At 40.8% G+C, this 24,490-nt stretch overlaps 1 protein-coding gene across 2 annotated transcripts in view; it reads right to left on the bottom strand.

The window, feature by feature from the left end:
* Positions 1–20,746, bottom strand: part of LOC311356499 (glypican-6-like) — a 126,017-nt gene extending 105,271 nt beyond the window's left edge. The window contains exon 1 of one of the 2 annotated variants that reach the window (XM_084476289.1): positions 20,381–20,746. In XM_084476289.1, coding sequence (XP_084332415.1) covers positions 20,381–20,540 — 160 coding nt within the window. In that variant the 5' untranslated portion in view covers positions 20,541–20,746. The remainder of the gene's footprint in view (positions 1–20,380) is intronic. The other variant, XM_084476290.1, reaches the window with a different exon arrangement.
* Positions 20,747–24,490: the final 3,744 nt, after the last annotated feature.

Raw genomic sequence — 24,490 nt, forward strand, 5'->3', positions numbered from 1 at the left:
CAAAAACAAGACTCCTACACAGGGAGAGTTCTAGGCAGAAACATTAAGGGTTGCTTATAGCAACACTGTTAGAAGAATATGCTGTATGTATATTGGCTGGAAAAAACATTATAATACATCCATATAAAGATAAGTTAGATTAATGATACAAACATGTATCTTCAAAAGCATAAATAAGGTGCAAACACAAAATATTTAAATATGTGAGAAAAAAAGAAATAGTGCTGCATGTAAGATTTTGATCAATGAACAGAAAATTAAATGCATGAAAACAGATTACAAAATGCTCTGTGTTGGCTTTGAATGAGTGGAATGATATACGTTTTACAGCAGAGAGAGAGAGAGAGAGAGAGAGAGAGAGAGAGAGAGAGAGAGAGAGAGAGAGAGAGAGAGAGAGAGATCAAAACACAAGTGCAGCTCGGGAAAGGATGGCCTAGTAGTTGGGGTGTTTGACTCCCAGCTAAAAAGGTCCAGGGAACCCCAATGTCTGCACTCTGTGTGAAGGCATCCTTAAGAAGAATTACCTCCCCACTAACAGCTCCTAAATTGCATGTCTCTCAGTCGTTTATACATCTCTGCTAAATTAAGCAGTTAATGGGAAATAGAATGAAAAGCAAGCATGAGCTGGTGGAAGGAGAGCAGAGACAGCAGAACTCCAGATCCTGTGGTCTAAAGGAATCTTGTCTCCAGTGAGTGTGTTGGATCACATTTATCCCTGCGGGCAGGAGGAAGACATCAGTGCATCGGCTCATCTCACCCGAGCTCTGCCATCTGGAAGTCCCTCCCCCCCGCTCCACCTCCTCCCCCTCCCCCTCACCACTCCATCTCCCCCACGGGACCCCAGACCCAAATTGAATACGTCCAAACGCGATGACACAGATAGCTCCCACAGTCAAACCCCACCATATGTTAGCGGGGGGGCGCGAGATCTCCCAACTTCCAAATAACTTCCCGAGCTGGCCAATGCCGTGACAGTGATGGATGAATTCACGGGTTCCTGGCGAGGGATGAAGGATCAGCCAGGCTGGAATGTCCTCCACGCTTCTTCACCTCATTGTCGTCTCCTTTTGCTCCACGTGCAGACGAGAACCAAAGCAGATAGAACCGAACGTGGGGGCTGAAAACCTGCCTTTCAGACATCTGCTCAAGAGGAATAGACATATTCTGAGGTACTTCCTCAAGGTATGCCTGGGTTTAGTAAAGACTCTTGGAGAATATTAGAAAATGTCTCTTTTCTCCTTCAGTGTACCATTTTTTACTATTTACTAATTTCAGACACCTTTATCCAAAGCAATTTACAGTGTTTTATTTCAGTCATTAATGATACATGTAAATAAGATGACGGTAGGGGTTAGACACTACAGATTCATGTCATTGAGGAGCAGGTAGGGGTTAGAGTCTACAGATCCATGTCATTTAGGAGCAAGAAGGGGTTAGACACTACATATTCATGTCATTAAGGAGCAGGTAGGGTTAGACACTACAGATCCATGTCATTTAGGAGCAAGAAGGGGTTAGACACTAGATATTCATGTCATTAAGGAGCAGGTAGGGTTAGACACTACAGATTCATGTCATTAAGGAGCAGGCAGGGAAAGACACTACAATACATGTCATTGAGGAGCAGGTAGGGATTAGACGGTACATATACATGTCATTAAGGCACAGGCATTAGGGTTTGAACAGTGACAGATGAAAAATGAATAAATGTATGTATCTGCAAATGACAATTACAGTATGTACGCATTTTACAAAGAATAATTAAAAACTAGATTTTAGTCTGCCTATAAATAGTTATGTTTACCTGATTGTAGTTCAAAGTTAAAATGGTTTCATTTATTTGACTTTGTATGTCTGTAAGTATATATTGTAGTGCTGTCATTTAGCAAAAGCATCTAGCAAACGTTGTAGTTTTTTCACATGCTGTTGCAACAATTAGTAAAGTAAGAAAACTACAACACACCGGATCTAGCAAGACCAGAAACAAAACAACAGGCATGCCACACACACTTGTTTGGGCTTGTGAGCCGGCCACAGACTAGGCTATTAACGTTACATTTTGCGTGGATGGCTAGTGCCAGACGCCGAAATGGATGCCAATAAGATTCTGAATAGACCAAAGTAATCTGTGTGTTTTGTCGTTGTGAACTGAGCTATCATCGCAGCATGTCGTCTGAAATACCAATTGATGGCCAAGCACACAGCTGATGCGAATTCTCTGCCCCCTCGTATATATATATTTATAAAACGGGGGGCCTAAATCAAGCGATCTGATTGGTTCCCAACCGTTGTATATTGAGCGTATACACACAGCTATGACGCCCGTTCAGTTTACAGAGTTCAGTATCACTCCGCGCCTAACTCTAACTGTTGTTTATGTATATATAAAAGCGATAGCGTAGTTCACTGAAGCCTAAAAAACATGTTGATTGCTGGAGAGGGTGGAAATGTTGTAAAGCAATAGGCACACCGTCGGCAATTTAGCCTACTATCGAGTTCGAGTGAATATAATATAATAATATATAATATATAATAATATAATTGCATGAGAAAAATGAGAAAAAATAATGGGACAAAAAGAAATCAAGGGACATTTAGAATAGAAAGAAATGTGAAATTAATTGTGAGTTAACTATGACATTAATGCGATTAATCACGATTAAATATTTGAATCGTTGACAACACTAATATATTGTGATGTTCATTAGTGGCAGCACATATCTTTGACATGCATGTGTTGTTAGAAAAATATAGTTTAAGTGGATTTTAAGTGGATTTAACAGATATGAAACCCCTGTCCTCCACACTAGAAAAGTCAACTATTTTCATAATAAATAAAAATAAAAAAATACAAATATTCCTCAAAAAGTTCCACGTAAAGTTATGACTGTTGTTTTGGTTACATAACGTAGTTTGAAGATGCACATGGAATATTCTCAGTACATAATCAAATAAACCATTTAGCAGATGTTGTGTAGAAATAGAAAAAAAATGATTGACACTTAATTTAAAAATATGAATTATATAACATGTCAATCGTTACGCCGTCCTCAAATCCATCTGCAAATCGAGTTACTTTACTTTGATACTGCTTTTCTGATTCATGGTTGTTATTCACCGGCTGACTATCTGGCTGGAAGAACTCCATAGCATTGTGTGAATTTCTGCAGTCACTGTGTGAAGATACAATTAATACATGAATATTCATTTAATAAATAAATTGTTTAGTTGTGGCTTTGGCTAAACAGTGTAAAAGTGTTGATGAAAAAAAACAAAGTTTTGATGGTTTATGTGTGGCTAAGGGGGGGTCTAAAACCTGGGTTGTTCAGGGCTTTGGTTATTAAGCTTCTGGCTCAGAAGTAACTAACGTTGGATTTCTAACCTCTCGGATATATTTCCCGAAAGTGTTCTGGACTTCAGCTTCTATACGGAGGAAATGGGGTGGTTCTTGGGTTGTAAAATACAATTAATGTTGTTCTTGAATGAAACACACAGAAGCAGAACAACTCACGCGGACCTGCAGGAGGACCAAAATCACGTGTGTAATCGTGTGATCACCTGACCTGCTAAACCATTTGTTTCACTGCTCTGTTATCTTCTAATGCATTTCAGAACACCCTGGCTATTTTTAGACTCCTCTTTGATGAGTCCCTCCCCACACGGCCACACCGTTGAAAATTAATTAGCTCTACATTGAATCTTGCCCCATCCTTCGTGATGTGATGTAGGACTTCATGAATCACTGGTTGGGTTCCTCAATAGTGTAGCGCAGCCCTCTACAATTACTCACTGTGTGGAATAAGACAGAATACAAAGCCCTTCTGTTTTTCCACCTGTGACCTATTCTCAAACATTAATGACCCATCGGCCAAATCCTAAAAAAACATGTGTGTATTCTACTTCAATATAAAGGCTTATGAAAAGCCAGAGAGAAGACTAATCATAAAATAAAGACAAATGGTAAGACAAATAGTATTTTTGGACACTACTGCTGCAGGGAATGTCAATACTGACATGCGTAAGTCTGGTAATAATTGATCTGTTATTTACCCAAATACCCAAAGTTTGTACTATAACGCCATAGAGCTCACTATCAAAGCCTCTGGTCATTTGCTAATCAAGCAAAGTCCTATGATATCCACAGGTCATTTATCAGTCTTAGCTTATTTCCGTTTGACTATTCACATACATACTAGGAATAAGGTCATGCTCAACTGCTTTGTTCTATGTCCTTGATAATTAATAGCTGGCAGATCGCAATGTTTTCAGACGTCTGAGTTAAAATAAGCAGGTATAAAGAATATTCAATGGCAGAGATTGACGGGTCTAATATTGATTCTGAGAGGGTACTTGAACCTTTATGTTCTGCATTTGAAACTTGCATTAATATAAAACATTTTAATCCATATGTGCCATATGTTATGTTCTCCAAGTTATCCTTATCTCTCCTGACTACTCTGACATAATTGTTTTTAACATAACCTCACAGTGGGGTGTCTCAGTTGGGATATTTTATTAGTCTTAGATACCAAATATAGATTGGATGAAATTAGATCAAATGAGAGAATAAAATGAGATAAGATGAGTGGATGAATGAGCCAAGATGAGAGGATGAATGAGGCAAGATGAGATAATGACAAAGATGGGATAACATAGTAGTCATAGTCCAGACTACATTATAGTAGAAATGTAGTCTTGATGTGAACTTCTGATGTCACAGAATGATACATTATGGGGCAGATTAAATAGATCTGCAATAAATTCATATTGAGGGTACAGATATACCATTAACTCAGAAAAACACAGAGGGAGCTCTGGGAATTAGACATTAAACTTTATGGACAACCCTACGAAATTGCACTGAACTTGGCCTAACCCTTGGCGTTGAGGAGGATTATGAGTGACAAACAAAGATTGTGTTAACTTACTTAAAAGGTGGTTCTTTACAAGTCATTCTTTGTCTTTCTTCATCTCATCCTTTACATTTTCATATTTCTCTCTCAGTGGTTAATTGGTTCAGTAGTCCTCAAGTAGTCCTCCCCAACTCATTAATATGATCTGGGTACAGAGTACCCTGACCATACTCCCGACGATTTTTAACCCCATTATTGTTTTCCTGAGGGACACCCCATGTTGAGGGAAGCTAAAAACCAGACGAAAATTTATTCGACCAATCCAGAGATCTGCACTGGCTGCCGGCGCTATGGAATAGCTATAACTCTAACCTATGGGGGCAAGCTCTTTATCCGCTTTTGGGGCTTCTAAACACATTCAGAAAACCATCCCAAGACCTATGTAACATGAGTTGGTTCATTACGAGACAGCACCATGCTCGTTTAACTCAAATAGTGTGGCGAAACAGTATAAACTTTGCATTTTTGCATGTAAACACTCACCCCAGATTTCCCCGTGGACATATCCAGAAAGCCCTTACTAGCTGATAGCAGAATGGATGTGCGCGGATGCACAGCCACTTGCTAGTGGCTAGGAGCAGTTAGGTGTTCAATTCCCTGGCAATTCCCATCTCAACTGGTAAGAGCATGGCATTAACACTGCCAGGGTTAGGGGTTTGATTACCTGACCTACTATATATATATTAGTGCTGTCAGTTAAACGCATTATTAACAGCGTTAACGCAAACCCATTTTAACTGTGTCAATTTTTTTATTGCGCGATTAACATTCTTTTTGGCCTAGCAAAGTTTGTAGTTTTTTCACATGCTGTTGCAACAACTAGTAACGTTAGAAAAACGACAACACCACACCGGATCTAGTTAGACCGGAAACAAAACAACAGGCACGCCGCACACACTTGTTTGGGCTTGCGAACCGGCCAAAGACTAGGCTAACGTTACGTTTTGAGTGGATGGCGAGCACGAGACGCCGAAATGGATGCCAATAAGATTCTGAATGGAAAGTTTACTTTTAAAAAGTTGCCAAATGGTTCAATTGACAAGACCAAAGTGATCTGTGTGTTTTGTTGTTGTGAACTGAGCTATCACAGAACTCATCTATGGAGAGCCTTGGCACTCTCTATTGGGCCCCATTGTATCGAACTTGGTTGCAGTTCCATTACTGTGCGTTCACACCAAACGCGACGGGGCGACACGACTCCATACAAAGTCAACGTAACGTAGAGACGTGAATCGGGCGATGATAGCCAATCAGTGTTCACTCCCTGGGTGACGTAACGTAACAGCCAATCAGCGGTCAACCAGCTGGGCAAACCATTCCCTGTATGTATAAATGTTACATCTATATGATCATTTAACATTACGTTAGAACAATTAGTTTAATTAAGGATAACACGTAAAAACACATTTTATAAATTTTGCCCCCTCACCCCGAATGTCGCACATTTTAACCAGTTGTTACACTTGTGATTGCATTGCTGCTGGACAGAAGAAGATGGAGTCACATTCTGATGTCATAGTGGATCTCTGGGTTTGTGTCAATGGGAGTGCGGCCATGTTTGGAGTACTCGATACACTAGAAGTGGATTTAAAATGTTGTTTTGCAGCGTCAACAAAGTATCATCGATTTATGAATATCAAGTTTCAAATAAATGTATCTAAAGTGCATTATCACTTATTTAAAGGGCATTATCACGTCATCATTCAACACACTTGACATTTTAAACAAATATATATAAAATATATTTTTTGTTTTAGTAGTATATTTTTCAATGTGTCATGCTAGCTGGGGAGGACTCAGCTCGGGCCTCAGACAACTAAGGTACCCCTACACATCCAGCCCAACACCCCAGGGTGCAGAGTGCCTGCCCCCTCATTTACCAGCAGCTTAGATAGGTCATCTCCCCAGAGGTACACTAAGGCCTGGCTGGGGTTACTTTGTTTGGGAACATAAAGCAGTGGCACCGCATAGCACGAAGGAGGCTATTCCTGGAGTAAAGTGCAGCTGTCCATGGTTCGATCCCCAGCGTTGCCACCCCCCTCCCAGAAAACATGCTTCAGCTGAATTGCTTATCTTTAAAGCCACTGGGAGATAAATGTTTGCTTTTATCCCATTGGTTTTTGTTGCTGTTCGATCCATTTGCAGTTGACTCGTAGTGTGAAATATTTCGTAATATCATTATTAATAAAATATTACTAATGTAAGTACAAAACAATGGAAATAAAGAAAGAAAGAATATGATCAAATATGAGCAGTAGAAATGCATTTTGTAAAATGCATATGTAATATATGTTTTTTATATATACACACACACACACACACACACACAAACACACACACACTCTCTTGTCAAGTTGTGAGTTGTGTGCAGGATGAGTTGACTGTCATCTCACGTCTGCGGGCTAACTGCATATGAAACCAAAGCATTCCTAATAACAACCTCATTTGCCAAAGCGGGGGCTGATTAGCATGCTCGCTACACTACGCACCCGCTGTGATGCGTCTCGATGTCACCTTGAGGCCACGCACGTTCAACAGTGCGATCGACGAGACCTGCTAATCAAACACACGGCACCCGGCACCCGTCCGCTTACGAACAACACACGCAAGAGGTTGGGTGCCCTGAATGTCATGGGCACTTTTAGCTCATTTTAGTAAAATGATAACTATTGTGACTTGCCACGAAACATTCTAAAAGTATTTCCGGTTTTCTGGTTACAAATGCTTGCTAGCCGCTCTCATTCTCCCATGAATAAATACAAGTTGTTTGATTTGTTTCAATAATGGAACATGAAGCAGATATCTGGAAACATTTGATGAGATTTAGACGAGATGATGGTGGAACTAGATGACACACTAGTGGACAGGATACATAACTTAGATCTCAGGATGAGATTCAGCTCGTGTCGTTTTGTCTATGGATGATGGCTGTAGAGGGCCTCATGGACAGATAGAATAGATAGCTTCCCAGCATTGAAAATACCCCTGCTCATGTTACGCAGAATATCTTAGCTCCTCTACACCATCCCCATCTCAGATATCCCAGCCCTTTAACTCTGAGTAGTGTACCCCCTACAGATATCCCAACCAATTTGAAGTAGCATCCTGTGCTAGAACAAGGACTGCTGTTAACACCCGGCAAAGAGGAGGATAAAAGCAGCCTTACCGCATACTATTGACTCATTATGCTAAACTAAATAAGCGGCACCCCAGTTAAATATATTTTTTCAGACTTGTTACCATTGTTTTAGACCTGCACAAAACTTTAACAAGAAAAATGAACAGGGACATTTAAAAATAATAATGTGTTGCTATTTTCCAAATCTTCCTGTAACCCCCACTGGAAAAAAAACCCAGATAGGCCCGTGTCCCTTAGGTTGAGCAACACTCCCCTAGCATGGTCTAAAGTCCCCCAGTAAAAACAAAGTTGACTTATGAGATCAGCTGATGCTTTCGGACCGGCGTTGGAGGACACCAGCATCATTTAATTTGTATTATGCTGCATTTTGTCATTCAAACAGCTTGTTATTCCTAGCATGTAATGAAACCCAGGCCATGGGAGGGAGAGTATGTGAAATGGTCCTGTGAACTTAACAAGCCAGAAGAACCAGGCCACCATTTTCTCATTGTTATGTGTTGGAAAACAACACAAGCCTTTGGTTTTAAGAGCACATATTGTACACAATATATGCTCTCTAACGATCTGAAAATCTTTTTTCTGCATCTAAGAAATATTTGCTAATACAGTACCCCCTGCAGTCTTCTTTTCATTGTTGTGGGTGTGGATGTTGTGACTGGAGCTGAGGATGTGTTTGATGGGGGGCATCTAGCAGGGTCTGGGTCTCCTAACCGTGTCAGGACTAGCATAACAACGCTTGACAGTTCAGAGACATGGGGCAGATTCTTCCACCAAACTCAACTTGACTTCAGGGGACGAAATTGTGAAAGTGGAAATAATTGCAAATAAACAACTCGTTGCAGCTGCCAATGTGAAGTTTGTTTACTGTCGTTGATGGGCGTGTGATGTTGCCGCGACAACACCGCCACGTTAATCAGTGTACCCGTCGTCCCGCCTTTCGTTCTCCCTACCATCCCTCCACCCTGAATCTCAGAGGGCCGACTTATTTAGCGCCTCGCCTCATCCAGTGTGTACCCGCATGTGTCGGGAAAAACAAAAATAAAAAGTCCCAGGTGTGATGTGTATTTACATCCCTGACACCTTGATGGGAAACGTCACAAGGGATCGCTTCCCCACAGCCCAGTATGGAGCACGCCTCTCAGTCACACTCTCTCATCAGCGTGCAGAGCAGGGGACTACAGGGCTATATCCAGATCACCGCGCAGAGACAGAGGGCTCCCAGGGACCAGGAGAGCGGCCGGAGCAATATATCTGGTATGCTTCCAGAAGCGGGAACATGTGTCTTGGTAATGACAGGGATATTATTGCAGCTATGGTGCAACTGGGGGTGAGGGTGAACGGGAGATGAATATCTGTAATTTTCGACAGTATACTACTGTACTCAGGTGTCATGTGTGAGAGGTTTTTCCCAAACCTTGCGTTGTTCAACCTGTAACTTTTCTTGTTTTAAACTGCAGAATCATTTTTGGGATTTTCTCTTTGTGATGTAATCTTGTGTAGTGGGCAGGTGAAGCCCGGCTCTGTCTTGTTATAAACTCTGAGATGAGTGCAGGAGTGGGTGGTTGTGAGTCAGTGGAGACTTGGTGACATATGCAAGTGTCTCGAACACTACAAAATTACCATCCTAACCATTTGGATTTGGCTACCTCTCCTTGGCAACAATGAATAAATCAAAATGCATATGCTGTAGCATATGCACATGTATTTGATTGTAGGTTTTTTTTGGCCGTTTTTTTTTAAACAAATATATTGACAGAAAATAAGTACTATGATTTTGGATAGTTGAGTATAGTATACAAAACTATATGTTAAGTACTCATAGTTATGCTTGATTTAAAATAATAATAATAACTGTAGTATCATAGCACTATGCTAACCCGCTAGGAGCAGTTGGCTGCCACAAAGGTTAGTTCCCGGGAACAAACTCCAGTTGTAGTACCCTGGCCTTGGTTATGGGTAGGTGGCATGTTTTTGGTGTGGGGGAAACGGCAGCAACTGTAGGAAACCCATGTGGACACAGGGAGAACATGCCACATCAACAAAAAAATGGCGTAGTATAAATAGTATAGTATATGGCGAGTATAAAAAGCCTCGGACACAGAACCTTCCTTCCTGGTGGCAGTGGATGGCCTTAGAGTTCAATGAGGAGGATAATAAAAGCAGTAGTAGTGCTTTTAAAGTGTAGTGTTATTTACGCTTGTATACGCGTGTGTATGAGCATTAACAACTGCCCAGACGGAGCTCCACACATCCACACACATCGTGGTGTTATACTTTTAGTGCCGAGAAGCTTTGTCGCCTCCCGGGCGTGGCCATCAACATTAACTGCTGACAAGACACAGCTCCACACATCCACATATACCCCATCACTGGTGTCCCTTCATTGTTATGTTGAAGAGTATAGTAAAAGACAGTTTGAATGGAGCAGAGAGTAACTTTCACAAACTAGTTGGCAGCAAAAATAGTTTATCCTAATTGCACTCTTATTTTAGTAACATTGACACAATTTAAAAGATTACTATGTTGAAGCTCAAAGACATAAAAAGGGTATATTTATACTGCAGCACAGGATACACCAGTGACAGTGGAACACACAGTGGGATGTAAATCCAAAACTCACAAATACCTTCCATTGAACTGGCATTTCATATCCTCCCTATCCTCTCCTGTTTCTATTCCACTATATCCCTCTCCGACGTGCGACCTGCTAATCCCCAAACTTCAATCACACACTTCCTCCCAAACTTACCGCCGTTATTCTCCAGCGGCTTTTTGCAGCTTGAGAGGGTTGGAATCTCTAATCCGTGTTCCATTACTGATTTAGACTGGCAGCTGATTGAAAAGTGAAAGTGAAAGTGTTGTCTTGGTCTCCTAAGCCAGCTGAAGGGTCTTTTCACTGAGCCTCTGGGCGCACACATGGTTCCTTGTAAGCTTGTATGTGCAATGTATGCATGCAATGTGTTGAGGGTGGTCGTATGGCACCTCTTCGTTCATTTCCCATAATCAGATCCCAGCTTCCTGTTCCTTTTCATATTGTTTTACCCATATGCATATACTATACTTCTTATCAGAATACTTAGCTGAATGTACTTTTCTCTGTGCATATGTATTAAACCTAATAATTGCTGATCCTGAGTCCCATGATCTTTATACACTTCCTTTTGATTCCAAAACAAATATTGTGGACAGACAAACACTTCAACATGCTTCATCAAATTTGGCAACAGTACCACACAGGTGGTACTCAGACTCAAAACAGAAAACAAGAACTGAGAATAGTTGGTGATCTCTTTGTCATTCATGTCCAGTATCAGGAAACAAAAGTGGGAGTGAAGATTGGAGTGAGTTGTGAGACCTGACACATTTGGCTCTCCTTAGGCACATATGCACGCATGGCAGTGCACGTGTGTCCTTGTGTGTCAGCTCATCTTCACATCTCATCAACTCCTGTCCCTGAAGATGTTCATGAGCTAGTGAGGGAGCTAACTGTGCCTGACACAGCTACGAACATGCTAATGTAAATGTACTAAAAATAGAATGTAAGTATGTTCTTTCTGTTTACTTAATTCAATTTGCTTGTGGATTAAAATGGATACATATTTACAGAACATGAATTTGGTAATGTTCTTAGTAGGGCTGTCAAGTTCTGGTGAGTTGATTGATTGGTTGGTCGATATACAGTTGCTGAGGACCATCGCTGGGGTTACTTTTTTGAGGAAAAAAATGCTACTTAATCCATTATTTTCAGGGGCAAGAGGGACATGAGATGTATTTATCTTTTTTTTTTTTTTTTTTTTTTTTCATGTTGTCTGTGATGCTCCGTCAACTTTTGTGTTTAATGCACGATAGTCTTCGAGTATGAATATATCAGACTTAGCACCTTGGCGCGCATTGCAGCCATCAATAAGGACATTTTAATAAACACAGAATAAAACCTTGAACCACAAACAAAGAATCGTAGTTGGTAGAATGTCAACCAAGATTTTCTTTGGTTGACTACAGCCCTAGTCCTGGGAGTATAAACTTTGGTATTTGGTTGTGCACACTATGTGAATTCCGTTATCTGCTAGGGCTAATGTACGTGTATGTAAATTTATAGATAAGATATGTAACACTGTGATGCCACAAATTAATTTTAACCAATAATTCCAACAAAAATGACAAGGTATCACTTCACAATAAGTGTACATTAATAAACCAATAATCAACATTAATGCATTAATGAGCATTTTTATATAGCATTAGCATAGGGGCTAGGGTTAGGTTAGGTTCCATACATTATCCCACTTATTACACGGTTACTGGCCAAAACGAAAAAATAACTTTACATGGTCTCTTTACATGGACATCTTTTTTTACAATTACCATTCCTAGTGTTGATCAGCAGAGAAATAGTCTGCCAAAGACGTTGACGTCGCTTAGCAACCAAATCCGCTGGGGTTGATAAGTTACCGCACTACTTGCGGAGTGATACGAAAGATGCGAAAAAATCCACTTTCCTTGACAGCGGTCATTATATGCTTAGCAACGGTCATTATTGAAAAATAATTCACCACCGGAAGTCAGGAAGGCCCATGCAAGTGAACGGAGCGTTCCACAGCATTGAGAAGAGCTGTGTAATAACTAATGTTAATCAACGGTCAATCAATGTACCCTTCATGTGAAGTGTTACCAATGACAACAACACAACATAAATGACAAGACAACCAACCAAACAGCCTGAAAGATGTTGCTGAGAAGTGCGACACCACTAATGCTGCCATGGTAAAGCTAGTGCCATGGTAACGCTTGTGAAATTGTTTTAACTGGCTGCTAATTCTGCCATGAAAGACATCCCAGGTCGGTGTCAGAAGCTTTTCATGGCTCTCCGCTCAATTGTTCTTAAAAACAGCAGGTTGACAAGAAATTCTGGAGGTGTGACGCATTGATTGATGACTAACTGAGAAAAAACGTACACACCTTCATGCACACACACACACACACACACACACACGCTGGGCTCACTCATGACTGTAAGCGTGCTGTGACTGACTAGCGTGTAATGGACCTTCTCTGAACCGGGCGATAGATGGACGCGAGGGCAGAGGAGGAGAGGAGGAGAAGAAGTGAGGAGAGAGGACAAGAGGAGAACAGACCCACTGGGTTACCACACGGCTGTCCGCTCGATGCTGATTCAAACGTCTCCTTATACTTCATCCTCTCCTTTCCTTCCTCACTCTCCTCTGCTTTTCCCTTCTCTCTTCATACGCACCTCTTTCGTCTCTCCTCACCTATTGTCCTTTCCTCACTCTCCTCTGCCCTCGCGCTGCTCTTTTCAGCCCCCCCTCCGCAATTGCTCGTCATACTTCATCCTCTCCTCTACTGTCATCACCTCCTCTCGTTTCCTCTTGTCACCTCTTATCACCTCCTTTTCTCCTGTCTCCCTCTCCTCTCTTCTCGTCACTGTTCTCATCCACTGCTCTCAACCCCCTCCGCTCCCCTCCTCTCGTGTTCTCGCCGCTCCCTCCCTCTCCCCTCCACTCCGCTCCTCTCCACCCCATCCACTCCCCTCACCTCCTCTCCCCTCGCCTCTTCTCCTCTCCACTCCTCTCCTGAGTTGGTTGGGCTGACAGAACCCACGGTTTTTGTACCTTGTACAAACGGAACTCAAACTACTGAGAGCTACTGATAGCCTCCCTCCCTATCCCTCCCACCACTACAGGCAGCAGCAGCCAGGTGCCTCCCTTGTGGAGAAAGAGGAGGAGCAGGAGAGGAGAAGTTCTATTTATCAACATGGCTGACCTCCATCCCAGAAGGCTAAAAGAACCAATTACGTCTTGTCCAACTCACTGCCAAAACAGTTATTACTATTCTCCCCGGACAAATACAGCCGGCTGCCAAGGACTGCACTGACTATGACGGAATGGTTTACACCACAAAGTTACAACGTGCCGCTAAAGTTGGTGTAACTCCTAATGGTCCAACATGCAGCTGTATTTCTATTCTTTCTAAAAAATGTAATTATATATACATGAAGAACCTTTCAAAGGTCCCACGGTCGCATTTTAGGGTAAACATCTGAGGTTTAAAATGTGATGTTTAAAAAAAAAAAGAGGAACAAACGACAGACGAAGAAGGAAGCAACCAGGAGACCACATAGTTACGTTGGGGGGACAGAGTATATGGGCAGGATAGAGAACAGGGGAAGAAAAGCTGTGATATGAAGGGGAGGCTTAATACACAGGATGAAAGTTTAAGAAAATAATGGTTTCAGGACCCTGTGTGTGAGCAGGGAGAGGTATCCAGAGTGCTGGGGCAGCAGAGGAAAAGACATCGGTGGTGTGCAGGTGGCCAGAAGATAAGGGTTGGAGGATCAATATAAGGTTTTTCTGTTGTGTTTAGTTGTAGCCTTACATATCAACCACAAATAACTATATCATATTAAAATACATTCAAATATATCATCCATTTCAGTGTTTAGGGAGTAAACATGAAGGGTAAAATGCATAGAAAATGTTGCCAATTTTGTAAGATGAAAGTTTTTTTAATTTGTATGTTTATTTTTTGTGTATCTCGTTAGCAATCAAAAGCTTGCCTCAGGTTGTGCTGTTGAAATATCTGATTCTGTGTACACAACTCAGAAAAAAGTTGTATATTGGCCTAAAGTTTTCAATAGCATATGCAAATGAGTAAAGAAAGTGTGTTTTGTAGCCAGAAGGGAAGTGGCGTCACATTAGCATATCATGTACGGATGGATGCTAATCCCGCTAACTCCACACATATACATTAAATGCTATTATTAGCATTGCTAATTACCCCTAATGAAGTCATTTTCCTATAGCAGCATACAAGGACTCTAACCTGGTGGTATTTACTTAAAGGTTATTTGAAGACATTCAAAATCCAATTACACAGTGAGAACATGGTTTATGTGAATTTTAATGATTGTTTGATCACTGTGCACCACCCTCCCAAAAACAGATGGTTTAATGTTGATTATAGCAAACAGCGACATTTGTAGATCAGCAATTACCATGCAGGTGTTGTTCAATGACGGTTGTTACATATGCTAACAAAGCTAGTGTCAGTTTAAGACCAACCAAAAAGTTTTTCTGATAATATAGCACACTTTGCTTTTCATTCAAGGTTTGGAAATACCTTCATAATGTGCCTGAATTAATTTGCCTTGAAATACTAAATAAATATTTTAAAATGATTGGTCTTAATATTTTCAGTGATTTTGTTACAAGACAAAAATTGCCTTAATATGTGTTGCTACTTTTGATCGATATCCTTGATTTCAAAAATAGATTTGAAAAATAGGCTTTTACAAGCATTGCGGCCGTCATCGCAAACCTATTTTTGCTATTGTAAACCTCTCTTGCACAGCATAAGATTGGTCCTATTTAGCACACGCTGCAGACGTGTTTTCATAATTTGTTTATTCAAATGTTTTTTGTCCCTTCTGATAACCCGTAGGTTTATCAGATGTTGCTAGGATACCATTTAATAAAGTTTGCGATCAATTTCATGGGTAAGCCACATAATTTTTCACGGTAAACATAATCTTAGTTTTAGAAGTGAAGGTGAAACAGGAGTAGCCTATATATATTTTTTATAGTAGCCTATATTTTTATATATTTTTTGAGTTTTCCTGAATGCTAATCGTGTAGCCTACACTGTTAAATGTTGGGTGATTTGTATAACTAGCACTTTTTATAAAACATAAAAAATGGATGGAGATGTAAATGAGGAGATGTGAATAACAGCAGTGCGGTGAGGTTTGTGGCTGGTGAGGCACTGACATTTTCAGTCAGATTCACAAATATATAAACCCAATAGAGTAGCTTAAATCATCAAATCTATTCTTGAGGTTCTAAACATTTTCATAGAAATGTGGCTTTGAACGTGAGTAGTCGATCGAGTCCCACTTTAAACACAGGCGCACATAGCCCAATCATATAGCCAATTTAAATGAATTCAAAGGCCCACACAAAAGGCCCAAGCTAACAAGAAAAAATCCCAAAAATGAACACAAGAGGCTCTGTTGGTAGCCTACGTAGGTCTCTAAATGAAACAAACACGAGTGACCCCAGTGAAGTAAAATTAACGTTAACACGAAAGCAGCTTATTGATATGAAAATCAACTCTTACCATTGACGAAAGGCCCTTTTCCTTGAAATAACTCTTTAGCCTACATAATCCATCCATCAAAGTTTTAGGCAATCAACTAGGCTACATCCTGCGCTGCCTGCCACTGATCCATGTAGCACCAACGTTAAGTTCTGGGTCAACTCAATGAAATCTTCTCCTTCAATTTAACGAAATGAATATCCACAACCCATACATTGGACATAAACAGGTTCATATCCGCTTTGACTACTAAGTAGAAAGACTTCCAAAGTAGACGTCCCTTTGTTTTCTGTGGTTAATAAACTCCTGATGCCACCTACGTTTCCCATAATCTGCTCTGCGCACATAGGCTAGACTAGGCTAATTTATGCACAATTTGCGTTGTCATACATAAACTAATTTCATCGCACACTCACGTCCTATTTTAAATTAATTTTAATCACAAAAACGAACCTTTATATCAAGTGAAACGACCGACCCCATTGGCTACTCTACATAATGAGCCGTTTTAAATTTTAAATCTTCAATGCCAAATAATACCAACATTGTTGTGTGGTAATTAAAGTTTCTATTCTATTCTATTTATCGCGCTGATGTGACAGAGCTCTGGTCAGGTTTCCATGCTCTAGTAGGGAAGGGCCTTGAAAGTCCAAGGGCTTGGCCCTATACCACCCTTAGCTCTGTGTAATAGTATAATAATATAATCAGCACTAGCATTGAAATGTACTGGATGAAGAATGAATGAATAAATGTTCGCAATCAATCTTATAGATGCTGTCCAAGAGAGGTTTACATCATCATGCTCCGTCAGTGGTGTGGTTTATAGTGGTTTATACTGATAAAACAATCATGCCAAAAATAGCTGAAAACACACATAAAAAATAACAATAATAATGTCCATGATGAAATTCTATCTTTTCTGAGCTGAAAGTCCACCAAATGGCTTATTTTTTAATTTTCATTCTGAAAATTGTGATGTGTGATGTGAAAACGTGATGCGAGTGCCTACGACACACATTGATTTGCTTGGTCTAGTAACTTTACACCAGGGCTAGTAACTTTTGAAAGTTACTAGCCCTGTGGTCTAGCGCCTATTTTGGCCGAATTTCAGACACTGCATACACACATACAATTAGAGAGTGTGTCATATATTTGATCATTGTTTTAATCGGTTAGGGCCAAAATGTGTTGCATACTTAATTTCAGTCAGCTTCAATTTGGTTCAGATATGTGTGATGTGTTTTTTTGAACATGAGCAGAAATGTGTCTGCAACACATTTGAACTATTAAAAGTCCATGGCTTTATAAATCAATTCAAATGAATTCATTTCTCATTTAAATAATAGATTGTGGCTCATGGACATTTAAAAAGTTAACTTTCCAAACCAAAAGACACCAAAGAGGACAGAAGACTTGCCTATATTTCTATTGACTCAACAGGGATTATATTAAATGAGTTCATCTACAGGGGAATAGATATAGCAATATAGCAATACAGAATGCCTGAGAGCCTCGCTGCAATGTTTTCCATTATATTTTGAATTGTAACCTTGTGACAGATTTGTGTTTTCCTTTAAATACTCAACAAATTTTCACCATGAACTGATGCAGAGAGGGCACACAGGTGGATTTACAAATGCACCATAATGGAGGAAAACAATATAAATATACAGTTTGATTACGTCTGAAGCTGAGAGGGAATCTGGGAGTTGTTGTCTTCACTACCATTGCCGGGGAAACACGTGGCTGACGTGGCTTAGGCAGAAATCATGTTTACAGACAAGTTAAAGTTTTATTCAAGTTATGTGATTTCATTTTAATGAAATTGCCGCAAGCAACATAATTTGAATTGCTATCTGGTAACTGAAATATCATATCGATAAATTAGGTGCTAGTAGCCTACGCTAGTGGATTACTGTTTTTGCGTGTTTCCCCGGAACTAAGGTGGTAAAGGTAAAGGCCATATGACACCATTGACATGCGAACAATAGAAGCGGACCGTTACCGTGAATAAACTACGGATTTCTCCGGGTTTAAACATTGTTGGAACAATTCGGATAATTAATAACTCAACTCATATATATATAATTGGTTTAGTCGTTTTAAGACATTTTAAAGAGGACATTTTACATAATTAGTCTTTAAAAGATAAACTGTGGACTAGGCCTATAAGGTTAACTGATCAAAAGCCGCGCACCGTTCTCATCTGACGGACGCACGCCACAATGGTGGAGAAGGCGCCAATAGCTTACAGTTATGCCTCTGGGTTTACTGTGCATCTTGCATCCTTATCCATCTAACTTCGCTTTTAGCGGTGGTTAGAAACGACCGTGACATTAAGCGCGTTGTATTTCCATTGACCTCATTAGTCCAACAACCGCCGCGGTAGCTGACAGGTAGGGCCCAGACTGACGGACTGGTCAATAACACAACAACCGTGCCCCGTGTCCAACATACCCTTTTACTTCTATTTACGGGTTATGATGATAATGCTTTGTTAGTGAATGAACATCTCTCGCTCTCCTTTGATCTGTGTGTGTGTGTGTGTGTGTGTGTGTGTGTGTGTGTGTGTGTGTGTGTGTGTGTGTGTGTGTGTGTGTGTGTGTGTGTGTTGGCGCCTGTGCGTGCGGCCAACCACTATTAATGCACTCAATGCATTCAAATTGCAAGGTAGTCAATTCAATACTTCATTTTATGCATTTGCAATTGTAACTGGTAGGCCTACATGAGGGGATGAGAAACCCAAAGTTCACACACACACACACACACACACACACACACACACACACACACACACACACACACACACACACACACACACACACACACACACACAGGTAATGTCCCAAAATAAGCGTATAGACCATGATACACAGGTGTGCGTTTTGCGACCATTAAAATCCTTTCTCCACAATGTGTCAGCTCGGCAGTAGAAAGTCTGGCTTGACAGGTTCGTTTGCAGATCGGAGAAGCCTTTCTTAGTTCGACTATAACTGATAACATAATGAAGATATTGTAACAGATAGCATCATATAAATAATATAACAGATAACATAATATACATATGGCTTATATAACCGATAACATAATGTAGAAACATTACAGATCACAACAGAGGTTATGACAACCATCAATATAAGACGTCTACATCAAAAGAGCAAAAAATCGACGGAAGAAAATGTTTTCCTGAGCATTTTGAGAAAAGTCTTCTCTGGCAAATGCGTTTCGAGTGTACAGAGCCCCCTACTGTTAAATAATATAGGCTAGTTTCTATTTGAAAGCTCCTGACAGCACCGTGTTGAATACGGCAACAGGTCTGAGCATCTTTTCACTGAAATGGATGGAAGGAGATGCAATTCTGTCATGTATTTTATGTTCCTTTCTATGCTTTATTCTTCTGAAAACCATGTGCCTAGTCTACTTAAATGGGTAGTTTATATTGAACTTGTGTTATTCGTCATATTGTTATATATATTATGGTAAATAGCCTATTTTACTTCGAGAGCTAATCTTAAATTATGCATTTTAAGTTATCCGTCAGCCAGGTTATTAGTTGGTCACAGTAGTTTGAAAATGTCACACACAACTATGGTGCCTTTGGATATAATATATATTGTATATAAAATGTTTTGCAATGTTTCTGTAACACATTGTATTTGTATTCTTTGGATCGAATTATAAGCATTATTGTAATATAAAACATAAATCAAGCAACAAGAGTGTCACTATGTTCACAGAAACATATGAGGACCCAAACACTGAAGGCAGCACGGTAACTCCATGCAGAGAGAGCATACTCCTCATTAGATGGCGTTAAGAGTACAGAGCGAAATTTCACCCAAGACCCAAAGCACTATATATACTCCATCCCAAGTTATGAATGAAACACAACTTGTTGTTTCCACGATCAGCATGAACAGGAATAGTGTACCATGGACAGCTCCTATCGACTGACGGCGCAACATCATCCATATTTTAACAAACCCTGTTTAACTACGTGATGGAAGGAAGCGATGCTATTTAAGTCACTTTCACTGCGGCTCGTTGTAAGTGAAGGAACCCAAACTTGCACACTAGGTCCTACTACAGCAGCAGGCGTCCGAGGTTTGTAAAGCAGTCCCAGGTAGACCGGAGTCCATCGTTGTATTCTCTTGTAGGCTGTCATTGGATGTGTGATTGACAGAAGGTAAGGGTTTTTTACCGGAGTGGTGCCTACCTGATATCTCCTGGTGAGGCACATCGGCGATGCTGAATCCCAGCGCGTGATAAGCCTGCCTCACCTCCCCGCAGCTCCGTGCCTTAACGTCTCCTCCGGACGACAGGGACAGCACGGATAAAGTACACAAGGCCACTTGTATTCCCCACATAGCGGTCATCACGGATAAATCCTGGAGTTGGTGAGATTAAAACCAAAAAAATTAAAAACACGGTTTGATAAATCCTCTGGTAGATGCAAACCGCTGAATGCGAGGTTTGGGTCAGGGTTTCGGGTGTTTATAAAGAAAACACAACATCACGCCCACCACGTTGACGCAAAACGTCCATCACGGCGCATCTCTCCTCCCGCGACATGCGCTGCACTTTAGGGCCAAATACTTTGAAATCGATATCTTGTAGTGACCTCCGTTCCGATAAACTTCTGTGTGTGTACACACACTCACACACAAGCAGAGAGCTGCTGTGTCTAACCAAACCCGGCGGAGACGCGAGCGGAGCACCACTGAGTGGTAAAACCCGGAGTGGAGTGAGGGTTTCATTGGCGCAGGAAGAGTTGGAAGCGCGGACGGAACCCATTAGGGGATTATCGTCGTAATACAAATAATAATCAGACGCACGTGCGCAGCGTCATATTTCTTCTTTTTTTTGTATCAGAGAGCATAACACACATACGCCACACACACACACACACACACACACACACACACACACACACACACACACACACACACACACACACACACACACACACCACCGATAGAAAAAAATGGGACATTGACGTATTGATACGCGACCGTATTGATGATCCCTCTCAAAACCAATGACTCGCCAGACAAAATGACTCGCCGATAGGTCAAGCTATGATTTAAAGCTCAGCAACATCATGAACTGGTTCAATCATAAAGAATCTACGGTCGTGAATACATCCACGTATTTCTAAACCTCGCTCTCTCTACTCGACACCCTCCGAGCTACATTGTTTATGAATCACTTTTCCTATTTTCAATGCTATTTGTTTTAAGTATCGCCGTATTCCACGTTGCAATTCCCTACCTTCCCTCCCTACCTGCTGACGCAGCTTCAATAAAATGTTGCCTGGTAGGCCTACTATTCCCTGACTTTAAGACTATAGCACAGATTATGTTTGTTGTACAAAACACACAGATGTACAAACACAGATGTGCAGACACAGATGTACACTGACCGCAAGTTTACAGGTTTGCAGAATACACATCAGATGTTTTTTGGTTTCTTCTCTTCCAACCGCTAAACTCTCTGCCCTGTGGAACAACTAGGGTCCAAACCAGAGAAGTGTCCGAAAGTTTCTGGTGACCTTTCTTTAATTTCTGGGCTTCCTGAGAAGAGAAACCCTGGTTAAACTGGATATCGTTCACACACACATACTCACATAAACAGACGCACGCACGCACACACACACACACACAAGCACGCACACACACACGCTAAAGAATCACGATTGTGGAATATTTAGATGTGTTCCAAATCTATACTACGTAGATTCTCAGAGAAATACCTGTCCAGATAGGATTTGGTTTGTTCTCTTTGTTGATTAGCAACCTCCTTGGTATTAGCCCAGTGGTGCCACGTCAAGGCTGTAAACTCTGCTGCAGAGGGTAAAGAGCTTTACTTTATGTCTTTAATGTGAGAATCTGATTCATAGTTCAACAGCGGTTAACAACGAGGGATAGTGGCTGATGAACAGTGGCTAAGTGGCTTTTGAATGAATCCTTAAAGGTGGATCTCTAACTTAGTAATTCATTCCATATGAATATTCAGCTGAACAAAGCAAAATTATATCTCTGTGATGTTTTTATTTGCAAATCATTATACTTTTGAGCAGAAAAACAGCAAAGTGTTGCTCTGTATGGTTTCGTTCACCGGCGATAAATGAAAAAAAGGAGCCGCTATTAGCCTAACCCTCTCTGAGAATGATTAAACTATTCCCTGACCTTAAGACTATAGCATCGATTATGTTTGTTGTACAAAACACACAGATGTACACTGACCGCAGGTTTCCTTGAACTTACAGAATACACATCAGATGTTTTTTGGTTTCTTCTCTTCCAACCGCTAAACTCTCTGCCCTGTGGAACAACTAGGGTCCAAACCAGAGAAGTGTCCGAAAGTTTCTGGTGACCTTTCTTTAATTTCTGGGCTTCCTGAGAGGAGAAACCCTGGTTCAACTGGATATCGTTCACACACACACATACTCACATACACAGACGCACGCACGCACACACACACGCTAAAGAATCACGATTGTGGAATATTTAGATGTGTTCCAAATCTATACTACGTAGATTCTCAGAGCATACCTGTCCAGATAGGATTTGGTTTGTTCTCTTTGTTGATTAGCAACCTCCATGGTATTAGCCCAGTGGTGCCACGTCAAGGCTGTAAACTCTGCTGCAGAGGGTAAAGAGCTTTACTTTATGTCTTTAATGTGAGAATATGATTCATAGTTCAACAGCGGTTAACAACGAGGGATAGTGGCTGATGAACAGTGGCTAAGTGGCTTTTGAATGAATCCTTAAAGGTGGATCTCTAACTTAGTAATTCATTCCATATGAATATTCAGCTGAACAAAGCAAAATTATATCTCTTTGTGGAGTTTTTATTTGCAAATCATTATACTTTTGAGCAGAGAAACAGCAAAGTGTTGCTCTGTATGGTTTATATCTGTATGGTTTTTCATTATAAATGAAAAAAGGAGCCGCTATTAGCCTAACCCTCGCTGAGAATGATGCTGAACTGTGCTCCTATAATTCTGTAAGTGGCTCCGGATGAAAACATCTGAATGAATGACATCATGTCATGCATTGTAATGTAATGAGAGAATCATACCTGTTTATCTCATCATTATTTTCTATGTTCTTCTCTTCTATTGTGTAAAAACAGTGTTCCGAGAAGCAGTAATATTTCTGATCATGTTTCCTAATGACCACTGGTCTGAGGAAAGCGCAGCTGTAATATTCACGTTAGGGACTGTAGCTAATGCTTCCCTAAGCTAATAAGCTCTTTCTAATGAGGCCTAGAGATGCGCACTATAGAAGGTGATCCCTGCAGTGAATCAATAGCCCAGCCCGGGTTCATCAGGGCTCTCTCTCTCTCTCTACCTCAATCTATCCTGCTCTCTCTATACCTCTCTGTCTACTTCCATCTATCCTGTGTCCAGTGTCCTTGATCTATCCTGGTCCATCTCACTCTTTCTCCCTCTTCCTCGATCTTTAGTGATCTCTCTCCCTCTACCACGATCCATCCTGCTCTCTCTCTCTTCCTTGAGCAAGCCCGCTCTCTCTTTCTCTCTTACCTCTCTTTCTCTTCCTCTCTCTCTCATACCTCTCTCCCTCGTTGTCACTACCTCAATCTATCCTGCTATCTCTCTCTGTCAATTTCACTCTTTACCACTCTCCCTTCCTTGATCCATCCTGCTCTCTCTACCTCTTGCTCCTTTACTGCTTTCTCTCGCTCCCGCTCTCTCTTTCTGTGCCTCAATCTATCCAGCTCTCTCTCTCGAACATGGTGCTTTCGGCTCACAGCCGTTCTGTTTCACAATAAAGGTCTCCTGTTTCACAACAAAGTGTTTGTTGATCAAAAATCATTGTTTTCAGGGTCAATGCAAGGACAATGAATTTCTGCCTTCTGAGGATACGCTGACTGGCAGCCAGAGAGACAGACAAACAGACAGCAAGACAGGCAGAAAAGAGACAGAGAGAGACAGACAGACAGAGAGATGTATGACAGACAAACAAACAGATAGTTGAATGGATAGATAGATGGACAGACATAGATAGATAGATAGACCTAGGTATATAGATAGATCAACATATATTGCATGTATAGATATACATGCAACATATACTGCATGTATAGATATACATGCAGATAGATAGATCATAATATAACATTTCTACTGGTTCTAGACTATTAATTCCTCTGAGAGGGAAGATCAAAGCAATGTTCAGCAGAAGATGAGAACAGGGGCGTTTAATTTCATCACTGTGAGGATAATTGATGAATATTTCTCCCAAAGCAATGTGTTCTCCCTGCTGTTTATTCATAATTTATCCTCAAAAAAGCTTAATGT

Source organism: Micromesistius poutassou, assembly GCF_964030765.1.
Source record: "Micromesistius poutassou genome assembly, chromosome: 12".
In the NCBI taxonomy this organism is placed as follows: domain Eukaryota; kingdom Metazoa; phylum Chordata; class Actinopteri; order Gadiformes; family Gadidae; genus Micromesistius; species Micromesistius poutassou.